General features: G+C 73.5%; 1 protein-coding gene across 4 annotated transcripts in view; it reads left to right on the top strand.

The window, feature by feature from the left end:
• The first annotated feature begins 4,501 nt into the window (after window positions 1-4,501).
• Window positions 4,502-20,365, top strand: part of FLNA (filamin A) — a 53,251-nt gene continuing 37,387 nt past the window's right edge. For all 4 annotated transcript variants that reach the window (XR_006575612.1, XM_045000782.1, XM_045000781.1 and 1 more), the window contains exons 1-8: window positions 4,502-4,616; window positions 10,953-11,355; window positions 16,074-16,322; window positions 16,944-17,041; window positions 17,450-17,597; window positions 17,846-17,964; window positions 19,046-19,123; window positions 19,395-19,557. Coding sequence is in view for 3 of the 4 variants with exons in the window: in XM_045000782.1 (XP_044856717.1) it covers window positions 10,995-11,355; window positions 16,074-16,322; window positions 16,944-17,041; window positions 17,450-17,597; window positions 17,846-17,964; window positions 19,046-19,123; window positions 19,395-19,557 (1,216 nt within the window). In the remaining variant the exon portion in view is untranslated. The remainder of the gene's footprint in view (window positions 4,617-10,952; window positions 11,356-16,073; window positions 16,323-16,943; window positions 17,042-17,449; window positions 17,598-17,845; window positions 17,965-19,045; window positions 19,124-19,394; window positions 19,558-20,365) is intronic.

Below are 20,365 nucleotides of genomic sequence, written 5' to 3'. Positions count from 1 at the left end.
GCTCTAACCACCAGCCACCCTCCCTGAGCTGGGCAGAGAACCCAGGAGTCCTGGGGTCCCCCCACCCCACTGCTCTAACCACCAGCCACCCTCCCTGAGCTGGGCAGAGAACCCAGGAGTCCTGGGGCTCCTGCCCCCCTGCTCTAACCACCAGCCACCCTCCCTGACCTGGGCAGAGAACCCAGGAGTCCTGGGGTCCCCCCACCCCACTGCTCTAACCACCAGCCACCCTCCCTGAGCTGGGCAGAGAACCCAGGAGTCCTGGGGCTCCTGCCCCCCTGCTCTAACCACCAGCCACCCTCCCTGAGCTGGGCAGAGAACCCAGGAGTCCTGGGGTCCCCCCACCCCACTGCTCTAACCACCAGCCACCCTCCCTGAGCTGGGCAGAGAACCCAGGAGTCCTGGGGCTCCTGCCCCCCTGCTCTAACCACCAGCCACCCTCCCTGACCTGGGCAGAGAACCCAGGAGTCCTGGGGTCCCCCCACCCCACTGCTCTAACCACCAGCCACCCTCCCTGAGCTGGGCAGAGAACCCAGGAGTCCTGGGGCTCCTGCCCCCCTGCTCTAACCACCAGCCACCCTCCCTGAGCTGGGCAGAGAACCCAGGAGTCCTGGGGTCCCCCCACCCCACTGCTCTAACCATCAGCCACCCTCCCTGAGCTGGGCAGAGAACCCAGGAGTCCTGGGGCTCCTGCCTGCCTGCTCTATCCCAGCAGCCCCCACTCCCCTCCCCGAGTCGGGGGAGGACCCAGGCATCCGGGCTCTGGCCTGTTAACTCCAGTTCCCTGCCCCAGCTGATGTTTCTCAAGGATCCTTCCACCTCCTCTGGGGCCGGGATTCCTGAGGGGCTGAGGTAATGGGGCTGGAGGGAGGGGAGGGAGGGCCGCTGCCCCCCCCAGCTCTCTGTGACCACATCTGGCAGGGGGCCAGCGCCGGGACTGAGCCTCGGCCCCGGGGTTGGGGTCCGGCCCCATTCTGAGCCAGCCAGTCCCTGCTGTGGGGCCGGATCGGGGCTGGTGCCCCCAAAAGGGAACAGGCCCCTGCCCCCCATTCCCTGCCCCCCTGAGCCAGCCAGTCCCCCCCCCCTTGGGCCGGGTGGGAGCTGGTGTCCCCTAGAGGGGCCAGGCCCCTGCCCCATTCCCCGCCCCCCTGCGCCAGCCAGTCCCCCCCCCTTGGGCCGGGTGGGAGCTGGTGTCCCCCAGAGGGGCCAGGCCCCTGCCCCCCATTCCCCGCCCCCCTGCGCCAGCCAGTCCCCCCCCCCCTTGGGCCGGGTGGGAGCTGGTGTCCCCTAGAGGGGCCAGGCCCCTGCCCCATTCCCCGCCCCCCCGAGCCAGCCAGTCCCCCCCCCTTGGGCCGGGTGGGAGCTGGTGTCCCCCCGTGGGGCCACGCACCTGCCCCCCATTCCCCGCCCCCCTGCGCCAGCCAGTCCCCCCCCTTGGGCCGGGTGGGAGCTGGTGTCCCCTAGAGGGGCCAGGCCCCTGCCCCCCATTCCCCGCCCCCCTGCGCCAGCCAGTCCCTGCCCTGGGGCCAGATCGGGGCTGGGGCCCCCCACAGGGAACAGGCCCCTGCCCCCCATTCCCTGCCCCCCTGCGCCAGCCAGTCCCCCCCCCCCCCTTGGGCCGGGTGGGAGCTGGTGTCCCCTAGAGGGGCCAGGCCCCTGCCCCATTCCCCGCCCCCCTGCGCCAGCCAGTCCCCCCCCCTTGGGCCGGGTGGGAGCTGGTGTCCCCTAGAGGGGCCAGGCCCCTGCCCCATTCCCCGCCCCCCTGCGCCAGCCAGTCCCCCCCCCTTGGGCCGGGTGGGAGCTGGTGTCCCCTAGAGGGGCCAGGCCCCTGCCCCATTCCCCGCCCCCCTGCGCCAGCCAGTCCCCCCCCCTTGGGCCGGGTGGGAGCTGGTGTCCCCCAAAGGGAACAGGCCCCTGCCCCCCATTCCCTGCCCCCCTGAGCCAGCCAGTCCCTGCCCTGGGGCCAGATCGGGGCTGGTGCCCCCCAAAGGGAACAGGCCCCTGCCCCATTCCCCGCCCCCCTGCGCCAGCCAGTCCCTGCCCTGGGGCTGGGGCCGGTGCCCCCTGGCTGGGGCTCGAGCAGGGTGTGAAGGTGTCGGCCGTGGGGCCGCGTGTCAGAGTGTGGCCGGGTGTGGACGTGGGCGTGACCCTGACGGTTCATTTCTGCATCTTGGTCTGGTGAGCAGGGGGGAGTCGCTGTGTTTGAGGGGAGCCCTGAGCTGGGGGGTCAGTGCACGTGTGAGCCCCCCCTGCACGCACTGAGACACTGGCCCTCAAACTCGCCCTGCACAGCGGGTCCCCGTGTCACGTGTGCACAGGAACCAGGGCCGTGTGCACCGTACCCCAAGGAACACGCGTGTGCTGCGCACACACGCACAGGGACACCCCCCAGCATCTCCCATCCCCTCCCTCCACCAGGGAGCGCTGACACCCCCACCCTGCTGGCTCGCACGGGCCCGCTGACCTCTGACCTCCACCCCTGCTGCTGACCCCTAGCCTGGCACATGTGCTGGTGCAAAGTGAACTCTGGCACGAGGGGGGTGGGGCAAGGTGAAACGTGTCCCCCCCACGTGTCTCCCCCGCTCCTTCCTTCAGCAGAAAACAACCGAACCCGCCGGCTTCCGAGCCCTGGAAGGAGCCGGGCAGGAGCTGGGGGTCCCTGGAGGGTCCCTCCCCTGCCCTGTCTAGGGGCGGCTGGGAGAAAAGACCCCGGCCCCCAGCTCAGCCATGGGGCTCCGAGAGACCCGACACTAACGTCCCCCTGAAAGAGCTGACAGTAGCCAATGGAGACCCTGGGCTGCCCTGGGGGCTGGTATCAGGGCCAGGCCATGGGGCGGGTGCGTTCCCCCCACACCCCCGGTTTTATCTAGGGCCCGCAGGCATGACCCGGGCACCCCTTATCAACCACAGGCTGCTTTCCCGCTCTGCCGCCTCATTTCCTGCCCCACTGCTGGAGTGCCAGCCCCCCAGCCCTGTGCCAGCCCCCAGCCCTGTGCCTGTCCCCCACCCCTACAGTCCTGTCCCCCCATAACAAGCCCCCCATCCACCCCCAGCCCTGTGCCAGCCCCCAGCCCTGTGCCAGCCCCCAGCCCTGCAGTCCTGTCCCCCCATAACAAGCCCCCCATCCACCCCCAGCCCTGTGCCAGCCCCCAGCCCTGTGCCAGCCCCCAGCCCTGCAGTCCTGTCCCCCCATAACAAGCCCCCCTGCCCTGTGACTGCCCCCAGCCCGGCAGTCCTCTCCCCCCATAACAAGCCCCCCATCCGCCCCCAGCCCTGTGCCAGCCCCCAGCCCTGCTTTCCTGTCCCCCCATCACAAGCCCCCCAGCCCTGTGCCAGCCCCCACCCCTGCAGTCCTGTCCCCCATAACAAGCCCCCCATCCGCCCCCAGCCCTGTGCCAGCCCCCCAGCCCTGTGCCAGCCCCCAGCCCTGCAGTCCTCTCCCCCCATAACAAGCCCCCCACCCATTCAACCCCCATCCACCCCCAGTCCCCCACCTAAACCCACTCTCCTCGGGGCCGCACCCTGACCCCACGCCCATGGGTCAGACCCTCCCCCCACCTCGCCCAGCCATGAGTCACCTGGGGTGACAGAGACTTGGCTGGGCCTGGGGGGAAGCTGCCCGGGGGGGGGGGGGTCACTGAGGGCAGTGACGCCCCCTAGACGCGAAGGTCCCGTCTCCCACCCCAGGGATGGGGCCAGGCGCTGATCTCATCCGTGGGCGATGGGGGGGCGGGACGGGGGCTGGGATGGGGCCGAGACGGTGGGGGGAGGGGGCCGAGACGGGGGGGATGGGATGGGATGGGGGGGCGGGACGGGAGGGGGGGGGGAAGGGGCGGGGGGCGGGATGGGGCCGGGCCGGGCCGCGGGGGGGCTGGGCTGGGACGCGGGGGGGGGCCGGGCGGGAGGCGGGGCCGAAGGGGCGGGATCGGGCCGGGACGCGGGGGGCCGGGACGGGAATGAGTGCCCGCCCCGCGGGGGGGATCGGATGGGATCGGATGGGGGGGCGGGGCGGGCCGCGGGGGGGGGGGGCGGGGAGGGGGGGGGGAAGGGGCGGGGGGCGGGGTGGGACGCGGGGGAGCGGGATGGGGCCGGGACGGGACGCGGGGGGGGGGGGACCGGGACGGGAGGGGGGGGGGGAGCGGCGGGGGGGGGACGCTGGGGGGCGGGACGGGATGGTGGGGGAGGGGGCTGGGCTGGGACGCGGAGAGGGGGCGGGATGGGGCCGGGACGGGACGGGGGGGGCAGAGGCGGGGCGCGGGACGGGATGGGGGGGAGGGGGCCGGGACGGGACGCGGGGGGGGGGGAAGGGGCGGGGGGGGAGGGGGCGGGACGCGGGGGGGGGCGGGATGGGGCCGGGACGGGACGCGGGGGGGGGCGGGATGGGGCCGGGACGGGACGCGGGGGGGCGGGATGGGGCTGGGCTGGGACGCGGGGGGGGGCGGGTCTCTCCCTCCATCCCGGCTCGTGGACAGCGACCCCCCCGGCTCTCGGCGCTTTTACCAATTAAGGCCGTTTCGCCAGGCGCCCCCCCCCCCCCCAGCGGCTCCTTCCCCCGCCGGGCGCGGCTCGTCCCAGTTCTGCTCCGGCCACGGACCGGACCGGACCGGCTCTGCCAGGTGAGCGGGGGCTGGGCGGTCGGTGCCGGGTCGGGGTCCCCCGGGATGGGGGCCGGGCCTGGACCCCAAAGACTGGGGGGTCTCGCTGGGGGAGGGGGAGGGATGGGGAGCCGCGGGGGGGCCGTGCCGGGGGGGAGGGCGGGGCTTTGGGGTCCCTGCTCCGTCTCCCCGGGTGACTCGTTTCTTGCTGCTGGGGTGAGGGGGGCAGAGAGCTGGTGGGGGGGGGGGCTGGCGGGGTCTTCCTCAGGGTTAGGGTGCAGGGGGGGCGACCCAGGGACCTGGCCCGCGCCAAGCTGGGCAGAGCAGAGCAGAGCAGGGAGGGAGGGACAGGTGGGCGGCTGGGTAGATGGATGGGTGGATAGACAGACAGGTAGAGGGGTGCATGGACGGGTGGGGGGGTGGACAGATGGAGGGGTGGGGAGGTGGACGGGCGGGGGGATGGATGGGTGGAGGGATGGATGCACAGGGAGGTGGACGGGTGGGGGGATGGACAGATGGACGGACGGGTGGGGGGATAGACAGGGAGGTGAATGGATGGACAGATGGACAGGCGGGGGGATGGATGGGTGGAGGGATGGACAGACAGGGAGGTGGACGGGTGGGGGGACAGATGGATGGGTGGAGGGTCAGTAACTCAGGCTGTTTGAAGCTGCAGCTGCTGCCTCAGGCCCAGGCCGGGGGGATGGATGGGATGGGGGGGGGCTCAGCCCACATCAAACCCCTGGGCCTGGGGGGCTCCCCAGACACTTTTAACCACATCTGAGACATGGAAACCTCCCCAACACTCCCACAACAGCTTGGGGAATCACCCCTCTCCCCACACACACAACAGGACCCCCGGCCTGGCTGCACCTCTGCCCCCAGCTCACCCCAAGTATAAAATATAGAGTGCAGACCCCCAGCCCTGCCGGTGCCCCTCACTCCCGACCCGCAGCCCCTGCTAGCCCAGCCCTGGGCTCTCCCCAGCTCTGCCGGTGCCCCTCACTCCCGACCCGCAGCCCCTGCCAGCCCAGTCCTGCCGGTGCCCCTCACTCCCGACCCGCAGCCCCTGCTAGCCCAGTCCTGCCGGTGCCCCTCACTCCCGACCCGCAGCCCCTGCTAGCCCAGTCCTGCCGGTGCCCCTCACTCCCGACCCGCAGCCCCTGCTAGCCCAGTCCTGCCGGTGCCCCTCACTCCCGACCCGCAGCCCCTGCTAGCCCAGTCCTGCCGGTGCCCCTCACTCCCGACCTGCAGCCCCTGCTAGCCCAGCCCTGGGCTCTCCCCAGCTCTGCCGGTGCCCCTCACTCGTGACCCGCAGCCCCTGCTAGCCCAGTCCTGCTGGTGCCCCTCACTCCCGACCCGCAGCCCCTGCTAGCCTGGCCCTGGGGAGGGGGTGGGCACTTTTGTCTTGTTATTTAAAAATCCCAGGGAAACTGAACTCTCCAAATAAGGGGAAAATATGAAGCCAGGTCCCTGCGCTGGGCGTTTGCGTGGGATGGTCGGGGGTGGGCGGGGAGGGGAGTGGGTCGGGGTGGCGCCGCTTGGCGGCTGAATCACAGCACTGCAGGCCCATTAGTTGGCACTGAGCTACTTGGGACACATTTCACAGAGATAATCCTTCCCCAGCTCCACAGAGAGCCCAGGCTGGCAGGGGCTGCGGGTCGGGAGTGAGGGGCACCAGCAGGGCTGAGCTGGCAGGGGCTGCGGGTCGGGAGTGAGGGGCACCAGCAGGGCTGAGCTGGCAGGGGCTGCGGGTCGGGAGTGAGGGGCACCGGCAGGGCTGGGCTGGCAGGGGCTGCGGGTCGGGAGTGAGGGGCACCGGCAGGGCTGGGCTGGCAGGGGCTGCGGGTCGGGAGTGAGGGGCACCGGCAGGGCTGGGCTGGCAGGGGCTGCGGGTCGGGAGTGAGGGGCACCGGCAGGGCTGGGCTGGCAGGGGCTGCGGGTCGGGAGTGAGGGGCACTGGCAGGGCTGGGGGAAGCCCAGGGCCGGGCTGGCAGGGGCTGCGGGTCGGGAGTGAGGGGCACCGGCAGGACTGGGCTGGCAGGGGCTGCGGGTCGGGAGTGAGGGGCACTGGCAGGGCTGGGCTGGCAGGGGCTGCGGGTCGGGAGTGAGGGGCACCGGCAGGACTGGGCTGGCAGGGGCTGCGGGTCGGGAGTGAGGGGCACCGGCAGGGCTGGGGTTGGGGGCAGTCTCCTTGCCTCTTTCCATTTGCTAGGCCTGTCCCTGCCCTTTTAGGATGCCAGACCTTGAATCCTGTGGGGCCTGAGCTCTGGACTCAGCCAGACCCCAGACCAGAGAGGCCAGGGCCTGCCCTCACCCACCTTTACAGCATCCTCCCCCAGCTGGGGAGTCCAGCTCTCTGTCCTCCCCTGCCCCATGGCATCAGGGTTGGAGCCTGCACCCCTCCCCCCAGTGCCCACCCCTGCTCCCTGTAATGGGGCGGTGGAAGCTGAAGGCCCCATTAGATCAACTAGTCAGAGCCCTGGGGCAGCCCCGAGTGGAAGTTCTCCCCAGTGCAGAGCCCAGGAACTTGGGTTTGCATCAAGTGGGAACGAGGGGAGGGGGCGGGGATTGAATCTGCAGATAGATAGATAGATAGATAGATAGACAGAGGGGGCGGGTGGGGTGGGTAGATAGATAGAGGGGGTGTGGGAGGATAGAGGATGGGCGGGTTGGTGGATGGATAGCTGGAGGGGGGCTGGGGGTAGGTAGCTGGAGGGGGGCTGGGGGTAGGTAGGTGGAGGGGGACGGGGTAGCTGGAGGGGGTGGGGTAGGTAGGTAGGGGGAGGGGGAGGGGTTAGCTGAATGGGGGTGGGGTAGGTAGGTAGCTGGAGGGGGAGGGGGTAGCTGGAGGGGGTGGGGTAGGTAGGTGGGGGGTGGGGGTAGCTGGAGGGGGGAGGGGTGGGGTAGCTGGAGGGAGTGGGGGTAGCTAGGTAGGTGGGGGGGTGGGGGTAGCTGGAGGGGGAGGGGTAGGTAGGTAGCTGGAGGGGGTGGGGGTAGGTAGGTAGCTGGAGGGGGAGGGGGTAGCTGGAGGGGGTGGGGGTAGGTAGGTGGGGGGGTGGGGGTAGCTGGAGGGAGTGGGGGTAGCTGGAGGGGGTGGGGGTAGGTAGGTAGGTGGGGGGTTGGGGGTAGCTGGAGGGGGAGGGGGTAAGTAGGTAGCTGGAGGGGGTGGGGGTAGCTGCAGGGGGTGGGGTAGGTAGGTAGCTGGAGGGGGTGGGGGTAGGTAGGTAGGTGGGGGGTTGGGGGTAGCTGGAGGGGGAGGGGGTAAGTAGGTAGCTGGAGGGGGTGGGGGTAGCTGCAGGGGGGTGGGGTAGGTAGGTAGCTGGAGGGGGTGGGGGTAGCTGCAGGGGGGTGGGGTAGGTAGGTAGCTGGAGGGGGTGGGGGTAGCTGCAGGGGGGTGGGGTAGGTAGGTAGCTGGAGGGGGTGGGGTAGGTGGGGGGATGGGGGCTGGCAGCTGATAGAGAGATGGGGTGCGGAGGGGGCAGAGGGAGGGTAGCTGAGGGGGGAATTGGTGGCCGGACGGTGGCCGGGAGGAGACGCTGCTCACAGGCACATTAGCGCAGCCATATGGATTCTGGGCACCAGGGGGCGCCCCGACCTGATTCTCCACCGTGACTCAGGGTGGGGTCGGGCGGGGCTCCAATACCCACCCCCCCCCCAGCTCTGCCGGTGCCCCTCACTCCCGACCCGCAGCCCCTGCCAGCCTGGCCCTGCCCCCCCCCAGCTGCCAGCCTGGCCCTGCCCCCCCCAGCTCTGCCGGTGCCCCTCACTCCCGACCCGCAGCCCCTGCCAGCCTGGCCCTGCCCCCCCCAGCTCTGCCGGGGCCCCTCACTCCCGACCCGCAGCCCCTGCCAGCCTGGCCCTGCCCCCCCCAGCTCTGCCGGTGCCCCTCACTCCCGACCCGCAGCCCCTGCCAGCCTGGCCCTGCCCCCCCCGCTCTGCCAGTGCCCCTCACTCCCGACCCGCAGCCCCTGCCAGCCTGGCCCTGCCCCCCCCAGCTCTGCCGGTGCCCCTCACTCCCGACCCGCAGCCCCTGCCAGCCTGGCCCTGCCCCCCCAGCTCTGCCGGTGCCCCTCACTCCCAACCCGCAGCCCCTGCCAGCCTGGCCCTGCCCCCCCAGCTCTGCCAGTGCCCCTCACTCCCGACCCGCAGCCCCTGCCAGCCTGGCCCTGCCCCCCCCAGCTCTGCCGGTGCCCCTCACTCCCAACCCGCAGCCCCTGCCAGTCTAGCCCTGCCCCCCCCAGCTCTGCTGGTGCCCCCACTTTCGAGCAGCTGCCCTCTGGGCCGCGATGTTGCACAACCCATGGGGCGTGGGGGGCCAGGCGATGCCTGGCTGTTTCCGGAAGCCTGGGTGGGGCCCCCCTCTTTCCGAACAGCCGTTGTGGTTGCTTCCCCCAAAGCTGTACTGAGTCACGGGTCAGGCGCATGCAGGGTTAACCACCCAGCCCTAGTGGGGGGGGCAGGGCAGTCACCCCCCAACTGGGCCCTGTTTGCAGCCCATGGGCCGCAAGAGGGCGCTGTCTGATCAGCCCCCCAGATCTCAGGACCCCCTGGGCTCTGCGGTGACTGGGGATCCGTCCCACCCTCCCCCCAGCTCTGCCCCCAGGCTGGGTTCTCCCACAGGGAGCCCTGATGAGTGTTCATTGGGGGGGGGTTTACAGGCAGGCCCCAGGGTGAAGGGAGATGACCCAGGCGATGGGGGGAGGGGTGGAAGAGGCAGGGAACCCAGGCAATGGGGGGGGCAGAGACCCAGGCGATGGGGGGGGGCGAGGGGCAGGGGCCCCGGCGATCGGGGGGGGGCAGGGACCCAGGCGATGGGGGCTGAAGGTCAGGGACCCAGGGGGGCGAGGGGCAGGGGCCCAGGTGATGGGGGGGCGAGGGGCAGGGACCCAGGCGATGGGGGGGGCGAGGGGCAGGGGCCCAGGTGATGGGGGGGCAGAGACCCAGGTGATGGGGGCGAGGGGCAGGGGCCCAGGTGATGGGCAGGGACCCAGGCGATCGGGGGGGGGCAGGGACCCAGGTGATGGGGGGCGAGGGACAGGGGCCCAGGTGATGGGGGGGGCGAGGGGCAGGGACCCAGGCGATGGGGGGGCAGAGACCCAGGTGATGGGGGGCGAGGGGCAGGGGCCCAGGTGATGGACAGGGACCCAGGCAATGGGGGGGGGACGAGGGGCAGGGACCCAGGCGATGGGGGGCGAGGGGCAGGGGCCCAGGTGATGGGCAGGGACCCAGGCGATGGGGCGGGGACGAGGGGCAGGGACCCAGGCGATCGGGGGGGGCAGGGACCCAGGCGATCGGGGGGGGCAGGGGCCCAGGTGATGGACAGGGACCCAGGCGATGGGGGGGGGGACGAGGGGCAGGGACCCAGGCGATGGGGGGCGAGGGGCAGGGGCCCAGATGATGGGCAGGGACCCAGGCGATGGGGGGGGCAGGGACCCAGGCGATGGGGGGGGCAGGGACCCAGGCGATCGGGGGGGGGGCACAGCCCGGGGGGGCCGTGCGGGACCGGCCGCCGCCAGCTCCCCTCCCAGCCCAGGAATGCAGCGGGCTTGCGTGTGGGAGCCCGCCCGGCTCTGGCGCCTGGAGGACCTGGGGGAGGGGGAGAAATTCCCCTCCCCCACGGCCGATCTCCTGGGTCCCCAGCACCCCTCCTCCCTCAGCGCGGCGGGGTCCCGAGTCGCTGGTGCCCCCGGCCCCCCTCCCCTCCCCTCCCCCCGCTCCCGCGGGGCTGTCACGGGTGTGACCCTGTCAGTGTGTGGACGTGAGTCAACGTCTGTCTGGGTCAGTGTCTGTCTGGGTGCTGCTGCCGCACCCCGGGGAGAGGGGAGCCCCGAGCCCCCCCCCCCGCGCGGCCCCGGTGGAGCCCGGCCTCTGTGCTGCTCCCCCCGCGTCCCCCTTTCCCTGCGCCCCGGATCCAGCTTCCCGGGGGAGACGCCCCCCCATGCGCCCCGCTCCCAGGGGAGGGGGGGTCTCCCCGTCCCCCCCCGCCCCCCGCTCCCAGGGGAGGGGGGATCTCCTCGCCCCCCCAGCGCCCCCAGGGGTCTCCCCGCGCCCAGCCCCCAGGGGAGGGGGGGTCTCCCCGTCCCCCCCGCTCCCAGGGGAGGGGGGTCTCCCCGTCCCCCCCCGCCCCCAGGGGTGTCCCCGCGCCCAGCCCCCAGGGGAGGGGGGGTCTCCTCGCCCCCCCCAGCGCCCCCAGGGGTGTCCCCGCGCCCAGCCCCCAGGGGAGGGGGGATCTCCTCGACCCCCCAGCGCCCCCAGGGGTCTCCCCAGCCCCCAGGGGAGGGGGGATCTCCTCGCCCCCCCCAGCGCCCCCAGGGGTCTCCCCGCCCCCCGCTCACGCCCCTGGCTCCTCCCCAGCTCTGCCCGCCCGGCTCGGCTCGGCTCCGCCCCGCCGTTATAATGAGCGGCTCCCAGGCGCGGCTGCCCCAGGCCGGCGCGGCTCCGGGCGAGGCGGCGGCTCCGGGCGAGATGCCGGCCACGGAGAAGGACCTGGCGGAGGACGCGCCCTGGAAGAAAATCCAGCAAAACACCTTCACCCGCTGGTGCAACGAGCACCTGAAGTGCGTCCAGAAGCGCATCGCCAACCTGCAGGCGGACCTGGCCGACGGGCTGCGGCTCATCGCGCTGCTCGAGGTGCTGAGCCAGAAGAAGCTGGGGCGCAAGTACAACCAGCGCCCCACCTTCCGGCAGATGCAGCTGGAGAACGTGTCGGTGGCGCTGGAGTTCCTGGAGCGCGAGAATATCAAGCTGGTCTCCATCGGTGAGCCGGGGGGTCCGGGGGGGCTCCGGGGTGCACGGGGGGTCCCGGGGGGGAATGGGGGTGCCGGGGGGTCCGGGGGGGCTCCGGGGTGCCGGGGGGGCTCTGGGGTGCACGGGGGGTCCCGGGGGGGCTCTGGGGTGCACGGGGGGGAATGGGGGCTCCGGGGTGCATGGGGTGCCGGGGTGCCGGGGGGGTCCCGGGGGGGCTCTGGGGTGCACGGGGGGGAATGGGGGCTCCGGGGTGCACGGGGGTCCCTTGGGGGGGAATGGGGGCTCCGGGGTGCACGGGGGGTGCCAGGGGTACGGAGAGATGGGGTGGCAGCGGGGGGTGAATGGGGGCCTGGCTCCCTGGTGAGGATCTTGGTGACACGAGCGAAGTGGGGAGCCCTAGGTCTGTGCATGGGGGGCGAGCTGGGGGAGTGGGTCTGTGGCTGGGGAGTGGGGCAGGGAGCCCCCCACAGCGGCTGCTGCTGCCTTAGGCTCCTAGCAGTGGTGCTGACAGGGGAGGCTGTGGGGTGGGGCTATCTGGGGGCTCAGCGGCCTGGCTCCCTGTGGGTCAGGGGAAGAGCAGGAGAAGGGAACGATTCCTGGGGGGCCCATCCCAAGCTCAGCCCCCCAACCTCCCCTGGGACGCTTCCCCCCTCCTCACCATGTGACAGGGGGCTCCCTGGACTGTCCCCCCACGGAGCTCGGGGTTGGGGCTCTGAGATGGGGCAGGAAGCAGTTGGGGGTGTAGATACACCCCCTGTAACCCCGGCGTGGGGCAGCCCCCCGGGACTAAAGGTGTGCAACTGCCCCCCCCCAACCCACAAGACCAATTCGCTTCTCACTGGATGGTCCCAGCAGGCCGGGGGGCGGGGTGTCCAGGGCCGGTCGGGCAGAGGCTGCAGAGCTGGGGGGGTGGGGAACCCAGGGCTGGGCTGGCAGGGGCTGCGGGTCGGGAGTGAGGGGCACCGGCAGAGCTAGCGGGGTGGGGAACCCAGGGCTGGGCTGGCAGGGGCTGCGGGTCGGGAGTGAGGGGCACCGGCAGAGCTAGGGGGGTGGGGAACCCAGGGCTGGGCTGGCAGGGGCTGCGGGTCGGGAGTGAGGGGCACCGGCAGAGCTGGGGGTGGGGGGCCGGGCTGGCAGGGGCTGCGGATCGGGAGTGAGGGGCACCGGCAGGGCTGGAGGGGTGGGGAACCCAGGGCTGGGCTGCCAGGGGCTGCGGGTCGGGAGTGAGGGGCACCGGCAGAGCTAGGGGGGTGGGGAACCCAGGGCTGGGCTGGCAGGGGCTGCGGGTCGGGAGTGAGGGGCACCGGCAGAGCTGGGGGTGGGGGGCCGGTCTGGCAGGGGCTGCGGGTCGGGAGTGAGGGGCACCGGCAGAGCTGGGGGTGGGGGGCCGGTCTGGCAGGGGCTGCGGGTCGGGAGTGAGGGGCACCGCAGGCCTGGAGGAGGGGAGTCTCCGTTATGCAGCCTGTAACAAAGGCTGGGGGGGGGGGGCGGGTCTGTTTCTCATCCCAGGAATGTGCTGTTCACCCCGGCCAGAGCCCAGCGGAAGGAAGGGGGCTGGGGGCCGGGAGGATGTGGGGGTCGCCTCGTCAGGCCCCCTTCTCCGGCAGCTCAGGGGAGCTGTGGGCACCAGAAGGCGGTTAGGGCCTGGGGAACGCGGGGCCCACAGTGGGGTGCGGCCTGGGCCCAGCTGGGGGGGTTGACTGGGAATTAAAGCTCCCCCCAAGGCACTGGCTAGGTGCGTGGGGGGAGTCTGTGCAGAAGGGGGACATGGCCATGGCCCTGTACTGCTGGGGGCTCGGGCTACTGTAACACTGGACACCGTAAGGGACACCTGGGGGGGTCATCGGCCTCTAAAGGCTCTTGTGGGGAGTTGAGGGGCGCCGGTGGGGCTGGGGGGCCCAGGGCCGGGCTAGCGGGGGCTGCGGGTTGGGAGTGAGGGGCCCCGGCAGAGCTGCGGGGAGCCCAGGGGCAGGCTAGCAGGGGCTGCGGGTCGGGATTGAGGGGCACCGGCGGGGCTGGGGGGCTCAGGGCCGGGCTAGCGGGGGCTGCGGGTCGGGAGTGAGGGGCACCGGCGGGGCTGGGGGGCCCAGGGCCGGGCTAGCGGGGGCTGCGGGTCGGGAGTGAGGGGCGCCGGCAGAGCTGCGGGGAGCCCAGGGCCAGGCTAGCAGGGGCTGCGGGTCGGGAGTGAGGGGCACCGGCAGGGCTGGGGGGCCCAGGGCCGGGCTAGCGGGGGCTGCGGGTCGGGAGTGAGGGGCACCGGCGGGGCTGGGGGGCCCAGGGCCGGGCTAGCGGGGGCTGCGGGTCGGGAGTGAGGGGCACCGGCAGAGCTGCGGGGAGCCCAGGGCTAGGCTAGCAGGGGCTGCGGGTCGGGATTGAGGGGCACCGGCGGGGCTGGGGGGCTCAGGGCCGGGCTAGCGGGGGCAGGCCGGAACAGGGACGTGCTAGCGGCTGCAGACGGTCGGGAGAGAGGGGCGCCGGCGGGGCGGGGGGGCCCAGGGCCGGGCTGGCGGGGGGTGGGGGTCGGGTGTGAGGGGCGCCGGCGGGGCTGGGGGGCCCAGGGCCGGGCTAGCGGGGGCTGCGGGTCGGGAGTGAGGGGCGCCGGCGGGGCTGGGGGGCCCAGGGCTCGGTTAGCGGGGGCTGCGGGTCGGGAGTGAGGGGCGCCGGCGGGGCTGGGGGGCCCAGGGCCGGGCTAGCGGGGGCTGCGGGTCGGGAGTGAGGGGCGCCGGCGGGGCTGGGGGGCCCAGGGCCGGGCTAGCGGGGGCTGCGGGTCGGGAGTGAGGGGCGCCGGCGGGGCTGGGGGGCCCAGGGCCGGGCTAGCGGGGGCTGCGGGTCGGGAGTGAGGGGCGCCGGCGGGGCTGGGGGGCCCAGGGCCGGGCTAGCGGGGGCTGCGGGTCGGGAGTGAGGGGCGCCGGCGGGGCTGGGGGGCCCAGGGGTGGGCTAGCGGGGGCTGCGGGTCAGGAGTGAGGGGCGCCGGCGGGGCTGGGGGGCCCAGGGCCGGGCTAGCGGGGGCTGCGGGTCGGGAGTGAGGGGCGCTGTTCCCGCTTGCAGTAGGAGTAACTGTCCCAGGCTGGGAGCTCCCTGCTCTCATTCAGGGCCTGGGGGGGCGGGGCCTGGGGGCCCCCCTCCCCTGGCGCTGGGGGGATGCAGGATCCATCGGGAGGAGCCCGTGTCTGGCGGCCACTCCATATAAGGCTAAAAAATGTTGGAGTGTCGGGCGGAGCCTCTGGGAATGGGGGGAGGGGCGGGTCATCCCCTAAAATGGGGGGGCAGATCCTGGCAGGATCCCCCCCCCGCCCTGTGCCGGGCCTGGCTGGGCCGGGACCCCCCGCGCTGCTGGGGGCTGGGCACAGGACCCCCCGCGCTGAGGGACAGCGACGCCCCATCACCCCTTGGCGCTGGGGGACCCCACTCGGCTGACTCTGACCCCGTTCACGTGGCGTGTGCCCTGCGGGTGCAGGGGGTCCCCCATGGCACAGAGATGGGCTGGGGTCCCCCTGCCCAGCCCCCCAGGGGACGGGCACAGACAGTTTGGGGGTGTTGGGGGGTGACCATTCCTCTGTGCAGTGCTCTGCTCAGGGGCTGGGAGCCCGGACGCCTGGGTTCTGTCCCCAGCTCTGGGAGGGGAGTGGGGGCTGGTGGTTAGAGCAGGGGGGTCTGGGAGCCCGGACGCCTGGGTTCTCTCCCCAGCTCTGTGAGGGGAGTGGGGGCTGGTGGTTAGAGCAGGGGGGGCTGGGAGCCCGGATGCCTGGGTTCTCTCCCCAGCTCTGCGAGGGGAGTGGGGGCTGGTGGTTAGAGCAGGGGGGGTCTGGGAGCCCGGATGCCTGGGTTCTCTCCCCAGCTCTGCGAGGGGAGTGGGGGCTGGTGGTTAGAGCAGGGGGGGCTGGGAGCCAGGACTCCTGGGTTCTCTCCCGGCTCTGGGAGGGGAGTGGGGGCTGGTGGGTCGGAGCAGGGGGCTGGTACACATGGAGAGGGGGTGGTGCTGGTGCCCCTCACTCCCGACCTGCAGCCCCTGCTCCTGGGCCCTGGCTCCTGTCCCCGGAGTGAGTCAGGCTGGGCTCTGTCTCTGTGGGCTCAGCCCCCCCCACCAATTCCCCTCCCCCTCAATCCGGGCCCCAAGCCAGCCCAGCCGCAGGGTGGGGGAGGGGTCTGGGATGAATGGACTTGGGGCAGCCTGGGAAACAGTCGTCCTCTGGGCCCGGGTGGATCCCCTGATGGAAGGGTCATGGCTGGACCCCCGGTGCCCCTCCCGACCCACAGCCCCAGCCCTGCCCCCACCCTCCAGCTCTGCCGGTGCCCCTCACTCCCGACGCGCAGCCCCAGCCCTGCCCCCACCCTCCAGCTCTGCCGGTGCCCCTCACTCCCGACCCGCAGCCCCAGCCCTGCCCCCACCCTCCAGCTCTGCCGGTGCCCCTCACTCCCAACCCGCAGCCCCTGCCAGCCCGGCCCTGCCCCCCCCAGGCCTGCCGGTGCCCCTCACTCCCAACCCGCAGCCCCTGCCAGCCTGGCCCTGCCCCCCCCAGCTCTGCCGGTGCCCCTCACTCCCGACCCGCAGCTCTGCCGGTGCCCCTCACTCCCGACCCGCAGCCCACCGGAAGAACCCATTCCTGTGTTTTGCTGGGTACGGGGGCGGGGGGCTGAGAGGGATGCTCGGAGCAGGAGGGGGAGCTGGGGTGGAGGAGCGGGATGCTGGCGCCCAGCCCCCCGTGCTGACCCCCCGTCTCCCCGCAGACAGCAAGGCCATCGTGGACGGGAACCTGAAGCTGATCCTGGGGCTGATCTGGACGCTGATCCTGCACTACTCCATCTCCATGCCCATGTGGGACGAGGAGGACGACGAGGAGACCAAGAAGCAGACGCCGAAGCAGCGGCTGCTGGGCTGGATCCAGAACAAGCTGCCCGAGCTGCCCATCACCAACTTCAGCAAGGACTGGCAGAGTGGGCGGGCCCTGGGGGCCCTGGTGGACAGCTGTGCCCCGGGTGAGGGGGCCGGGGGCCCCGGGGAGGGGGGCTGGGGGTGCCGGGGGAGGGGGGTTGGGGGCGCAGTGCCCCAGGGAGGGGGGCTGGTGGCGCGGGGTACCGGGGGAGGGGGGCGGGGGGCACGGGGTGCCGGGGGAGGGGGGCACGGGGTACCGGGGGAGGGGGGTAGGGGGCGCAGTGCCCCAGGGAGGGGGGCTGGGGGTGCCGGGGGAGGGGGGCAGGGGGCGCAGTGCCCCAGGGAGGGGGGCTGGGGGTGCTGGGGGAGGGGGGCAGGGGGCGCAGTGCCCCAGGGAGGGGGGCTGGGGGTGCCGGGGAAGGGGGGCAGGGGGCGCAGTGCCCCAGGGAGGGCGGCTGCGGCACGAGGTGCTGGGGGAGGGGGGCTGGGGGCAGGGGCGCAGTGCCCCATGGCAGCATTGTTTCTGGCTCCAGGGCATTGTGGCATTAGGCCATCGGGAGGCTCATGGGGGCAGGGAAGTGAGATCGGGGGGAGATCAGCCCCCCAGTTGTGCTCCTGCCATGGCCACAGTGCAGCCCTGGCCCCCCCAGGGGAGGCAGCCACCAGGGCCCCCAATGGGGGGTGGGGGGAACTCCATGTGCCACTAACCCCCCCTGCTCCCCCAGGTCTCTGCCCCGACTGGGACTCCTGGGACGCCAGCAAACCCGTCAACAACGCCCGCGAGGCCATGCAGCAGGCTGACGACTGGCTCGGCATCCCCCAGGTGCGGGGCCGGTGCTGTCCTGAGGGACTGGGGGGGTTCCTGGAGCGAGGGGTGCAGATGTCTGTGGGGCTGCTGGGGGAGCTGGGGGGGGTGCGGTGTCCAGGGGATGTGGGGCAGGCCGGGGGTGGGTGGGGGTACTCTGGGGGGGTGGGGGAGCGGTGTCCAGGGGACGTGGGGCAGGCCGGGGGGCAGGGGGAGCGGTCTCCCGCCGAGGAGGGGCCGGCCGGGGGGCTGGGGGAGCGGTGTCCAGGGGACGTGGGGCAGGCCGGGGGGCTGGGGGAGCGGTGTCCAGGGGACGTGGGGCAGGCCGGGGGGGGGGGTACTCTGGGGGGCGGGGGAGCGGTGTCCAGGGGACGTGGGGCAGGCTGGGGGGCACGGTGGCAGGTCTGACCCCCGTCCCTGCGGCAGGTCATCACCCCGGAGGAGATCGTGGACCCCAATGTGGACGAGCACTCGGTCATGACCTACCTGTCCCAGTTCCCCAAGGCCAAGCTCAAGCCGGGTGCCCCCCTGCGCCCCAAGCTGAACCCCAAGAAGGCGCGAGCCTACGGTCCCGGTGAGTCCTGGGGGCAGCCCAGAGTGGGGGGGCCGCCCCCCATGGGCCAGCCTCTCCCTCTGCCCCCTCTGGGGGGACCCTCCCTGCTCCTTCTGCTCCCGGGGCAGAGACTGACTTGGGGGGCCAGGCCCCTCCCTCGTTGGGGCTCTCCAGTCCCCTGCCCCTCCTCACCCCATGACTGTATCCCCACTGCCCTCTGCGTGTGGGGGGGGCTGACTCCGCCCCTCCCGGGCTGACTCCGCCCCCAGGTATTGAGCCCACGGGGAACATGGTGAAGAGAAGGGCCGAGTTCACCGTGGAGACCATCAGCGCCGGCCAGGGCGACGTCCTGGTTTACGTGGAGGACCCAGCTGGGCACAGAGAAGAGGTGGGAGCCCAGGGCTGGGCTGGCAGGGGCTGCGGGTCGGGAGTGAGGGGCACCGGCAGGGCTGGGCTAGCAGGGGCTGCGGGTCGGGAGTGAGGGGCACCGGCAGGGCTGGGGGGGGCAGGGCTGGGCTGGCAGGGGCTGCGGGTCGGGAGTGAGGGGCACCGGCAGGGCTGGGCTAGCAGGGGCTGCGGGTCGGGAGTGAGGGGCACCGGCAGGTGCTGGGGGGGGCAGGGGCTGCGGGTCAGGAGTGAGGGGCACTGGCAGGGCTGCGGGGGGGCAGGGCTGGGCTAGCAGGGGCTGCGGGTCGGGAGTGAGGGGCACCGGCAGGTACTGGGGGGGCAGGGGCTGCGGGTCAGGAGTGAGGGGCACCGGCAGGGGCTGGGGGGGACAGGGGCTGCGGGTCAGGAGTGAGGGGCACCGGCAGGGCTGTGGGGGGGCAGGGCTGGGCTAGCAGGGGCTGCGGGTCGGGAGTGAGGGGCACCGGCAGGGCTGGGCTAGCAGGGGCTGCGGGTCGGGAGTGAGGGGCACCGGCAGGGCTGGCAGGAGCCCAGGGCTGGGCTGGCAGGGGCTGCGGGTCGGGAGTGAGGGGCACCGGCAGGGCTGGCAGGAGCCCAGGGCTGGGCTGGCAGGGGCTGCGGGTCGGGAGTGAGGGGCACCGGCAGGGCTGGCAGGAGCCCAGGGCTGGGCTGGCAGGGGCTGCGGGTCGGGAGTGAGGGGCACCGGCAGGGCTGGCAGGAGCCCAGGGCTGGGCTGGCAGGGGCTGCGGGTCGGGAGTGAGGGGCACCGGCAGGGCTGGCAGGAGCCCAGGGCTGGGCTGGCAGGGGCTGCGGGTCGGGAGTGAGGGGCACCGGCAGGGCTGGCAGGAGCCCAGGGCTGGGCTGGCAGGGGCTGCGGGTCGGGAGTGAGGGGCACCGGCAGGGCTGGCAGGAGCCCAGGGCTGGGCTGGCAGGGGCTGCGGGTCGGGAGTGAGGGGCACCGGCAGAGCTGGCAGGAGCCCAGGGCTGGGCTGGCAGGGGCTGCGGGTCGGGAGTGAGGGGCGCTGGTGGGGGGGCTCTCAATCTAATGCAGTTTCTCCCCATAGGCCAAGGTCATCGCAAACAACGACAAGAACCGAACTTTCTCCGTCTCGTATATTCCCAAAGTGACGGGGGTCCACAAGGTGAGACTCCCTTGTCCCCCCCCCCCCCCAATCTAGTCACCAGCCCTCAGAGCCCTCCCAGTCCTGGGGCGAGAACCCAGGAGTCCTGGCTCCCAGCCCCCCCGCTCTAACCACCAGCCCCCCTCCCCTCCCAGAGCCGGGGAGAGAACCCAGGCGTCCTGGCTCCCAGCCCCCCCGCTCTAACCACCAGCCCCCCTCCCCTCCCAGAGCCGGGGAGAGAACCCAGGCGTCCTGGCTCCCAGCCCCCCCGCTGTAACCCCGCTCTCCCCAGGTGACGGTGCTGTTCGCGGGGCAGCACATTGCAAAGAGCCCGTTCGAGGTGACGGTGGGGAAATCGTTGGGCGACGCTGGGCGGGTGACGGCCCAGGGGCCCGGCCTGGAGCCCACGGGCAACATTGCCAACAAAGTCACCTCCTTCGAGGTCTTCACGGCCGGTGAGTGGGGGATCCCGTGGGGGGCTGGGCTGGGCCTGAGCCCTCCCTCCCCAGGCGCGGGGGCCGGCGAGGTGGAGGTGAGGGGGCTGGGGGATCCCGTGGGGGCCGGGCCGGGGCTGACCCCTCTCCCCCCAGGCGCGGGGGCCGGCGAGGTGGAGGTGAGGGGGCCGGGCCGGGGCTGACCCCTCTCCCCCCAGGCGCGGGGGCCGGCGAGGTGGAGGTGAGGGGGCTGGGGGATCCCGTGGGGGGCCGGCCGGGGCTGAGCCCTCTCCCCCCCAGGCGCGGGGGCCGGCGAGGTGGAGGTGAGGGGGCTGGGCCGGGGCTGAGCCCTCTCCCCCCCAGGCGCGGGGGCCGGCGAGGTGGAGGTGAGGGGGCTGGGGGATCCCGTGGGGGGCCGGCCGGGGCTGACCCCTCTCCCCCCCAGGCGCGGGGGCCGGCGAGGTGGAGGTGAGGGGGCTGGGGGATCCCGTGGGGGGCCGGCCGGGGCTGAGCCCTCTCCCCCCCAGGCGCGGGGGCCGGCGAGGTGGAGGTGAGGGGGCTGGGCCGGGGCTGAGCCCTCTCCCCCCCAGGCGCGGGGGCCGGTGAGGTGGAGGTGAGGGGGCTGGGGGATCCCGTGGGGGGCCGGGGCAGGGCTGAGCCCTCTCCCCCCAGGCGCGGGGGCCGGCGAGGTGGAGGTGAGGGGGCTGGGGGATCCCGTGGGGGGCCGGGCCGGGGCTGAGCCCTCTCCCCCCAGGCGCGGGGGCCGGCGAGGTGGAGGTGAGGGGGCTGGGGGATCCCGTGGGGGGCCGGGGCAGGGCTGAGCCCTCTC

The sequence above is a fragment of the Mauremys mutica genome, unplaced genomic scaffold (genome assembly GCF_020497125.1).
Source record: "Mauremys mutica isolate MM-2020 ecotype Southern unplaced genomic scaffold, ASM2049712v1 001107F_np12_obj, whole genome shotgun sequence".
NCBI classification, from domain to species: domain Eukaryota; kingdom Metazoa; phylum Chordata; order Testudines; family Geoemydidae; genus Mauremys; species Mauremys mutica.
The sequence above is the reverse complement of the archived record's forward strand: the minus strand, read 5'-3'. Positions and strand labels throughout refer to the sequence as shown.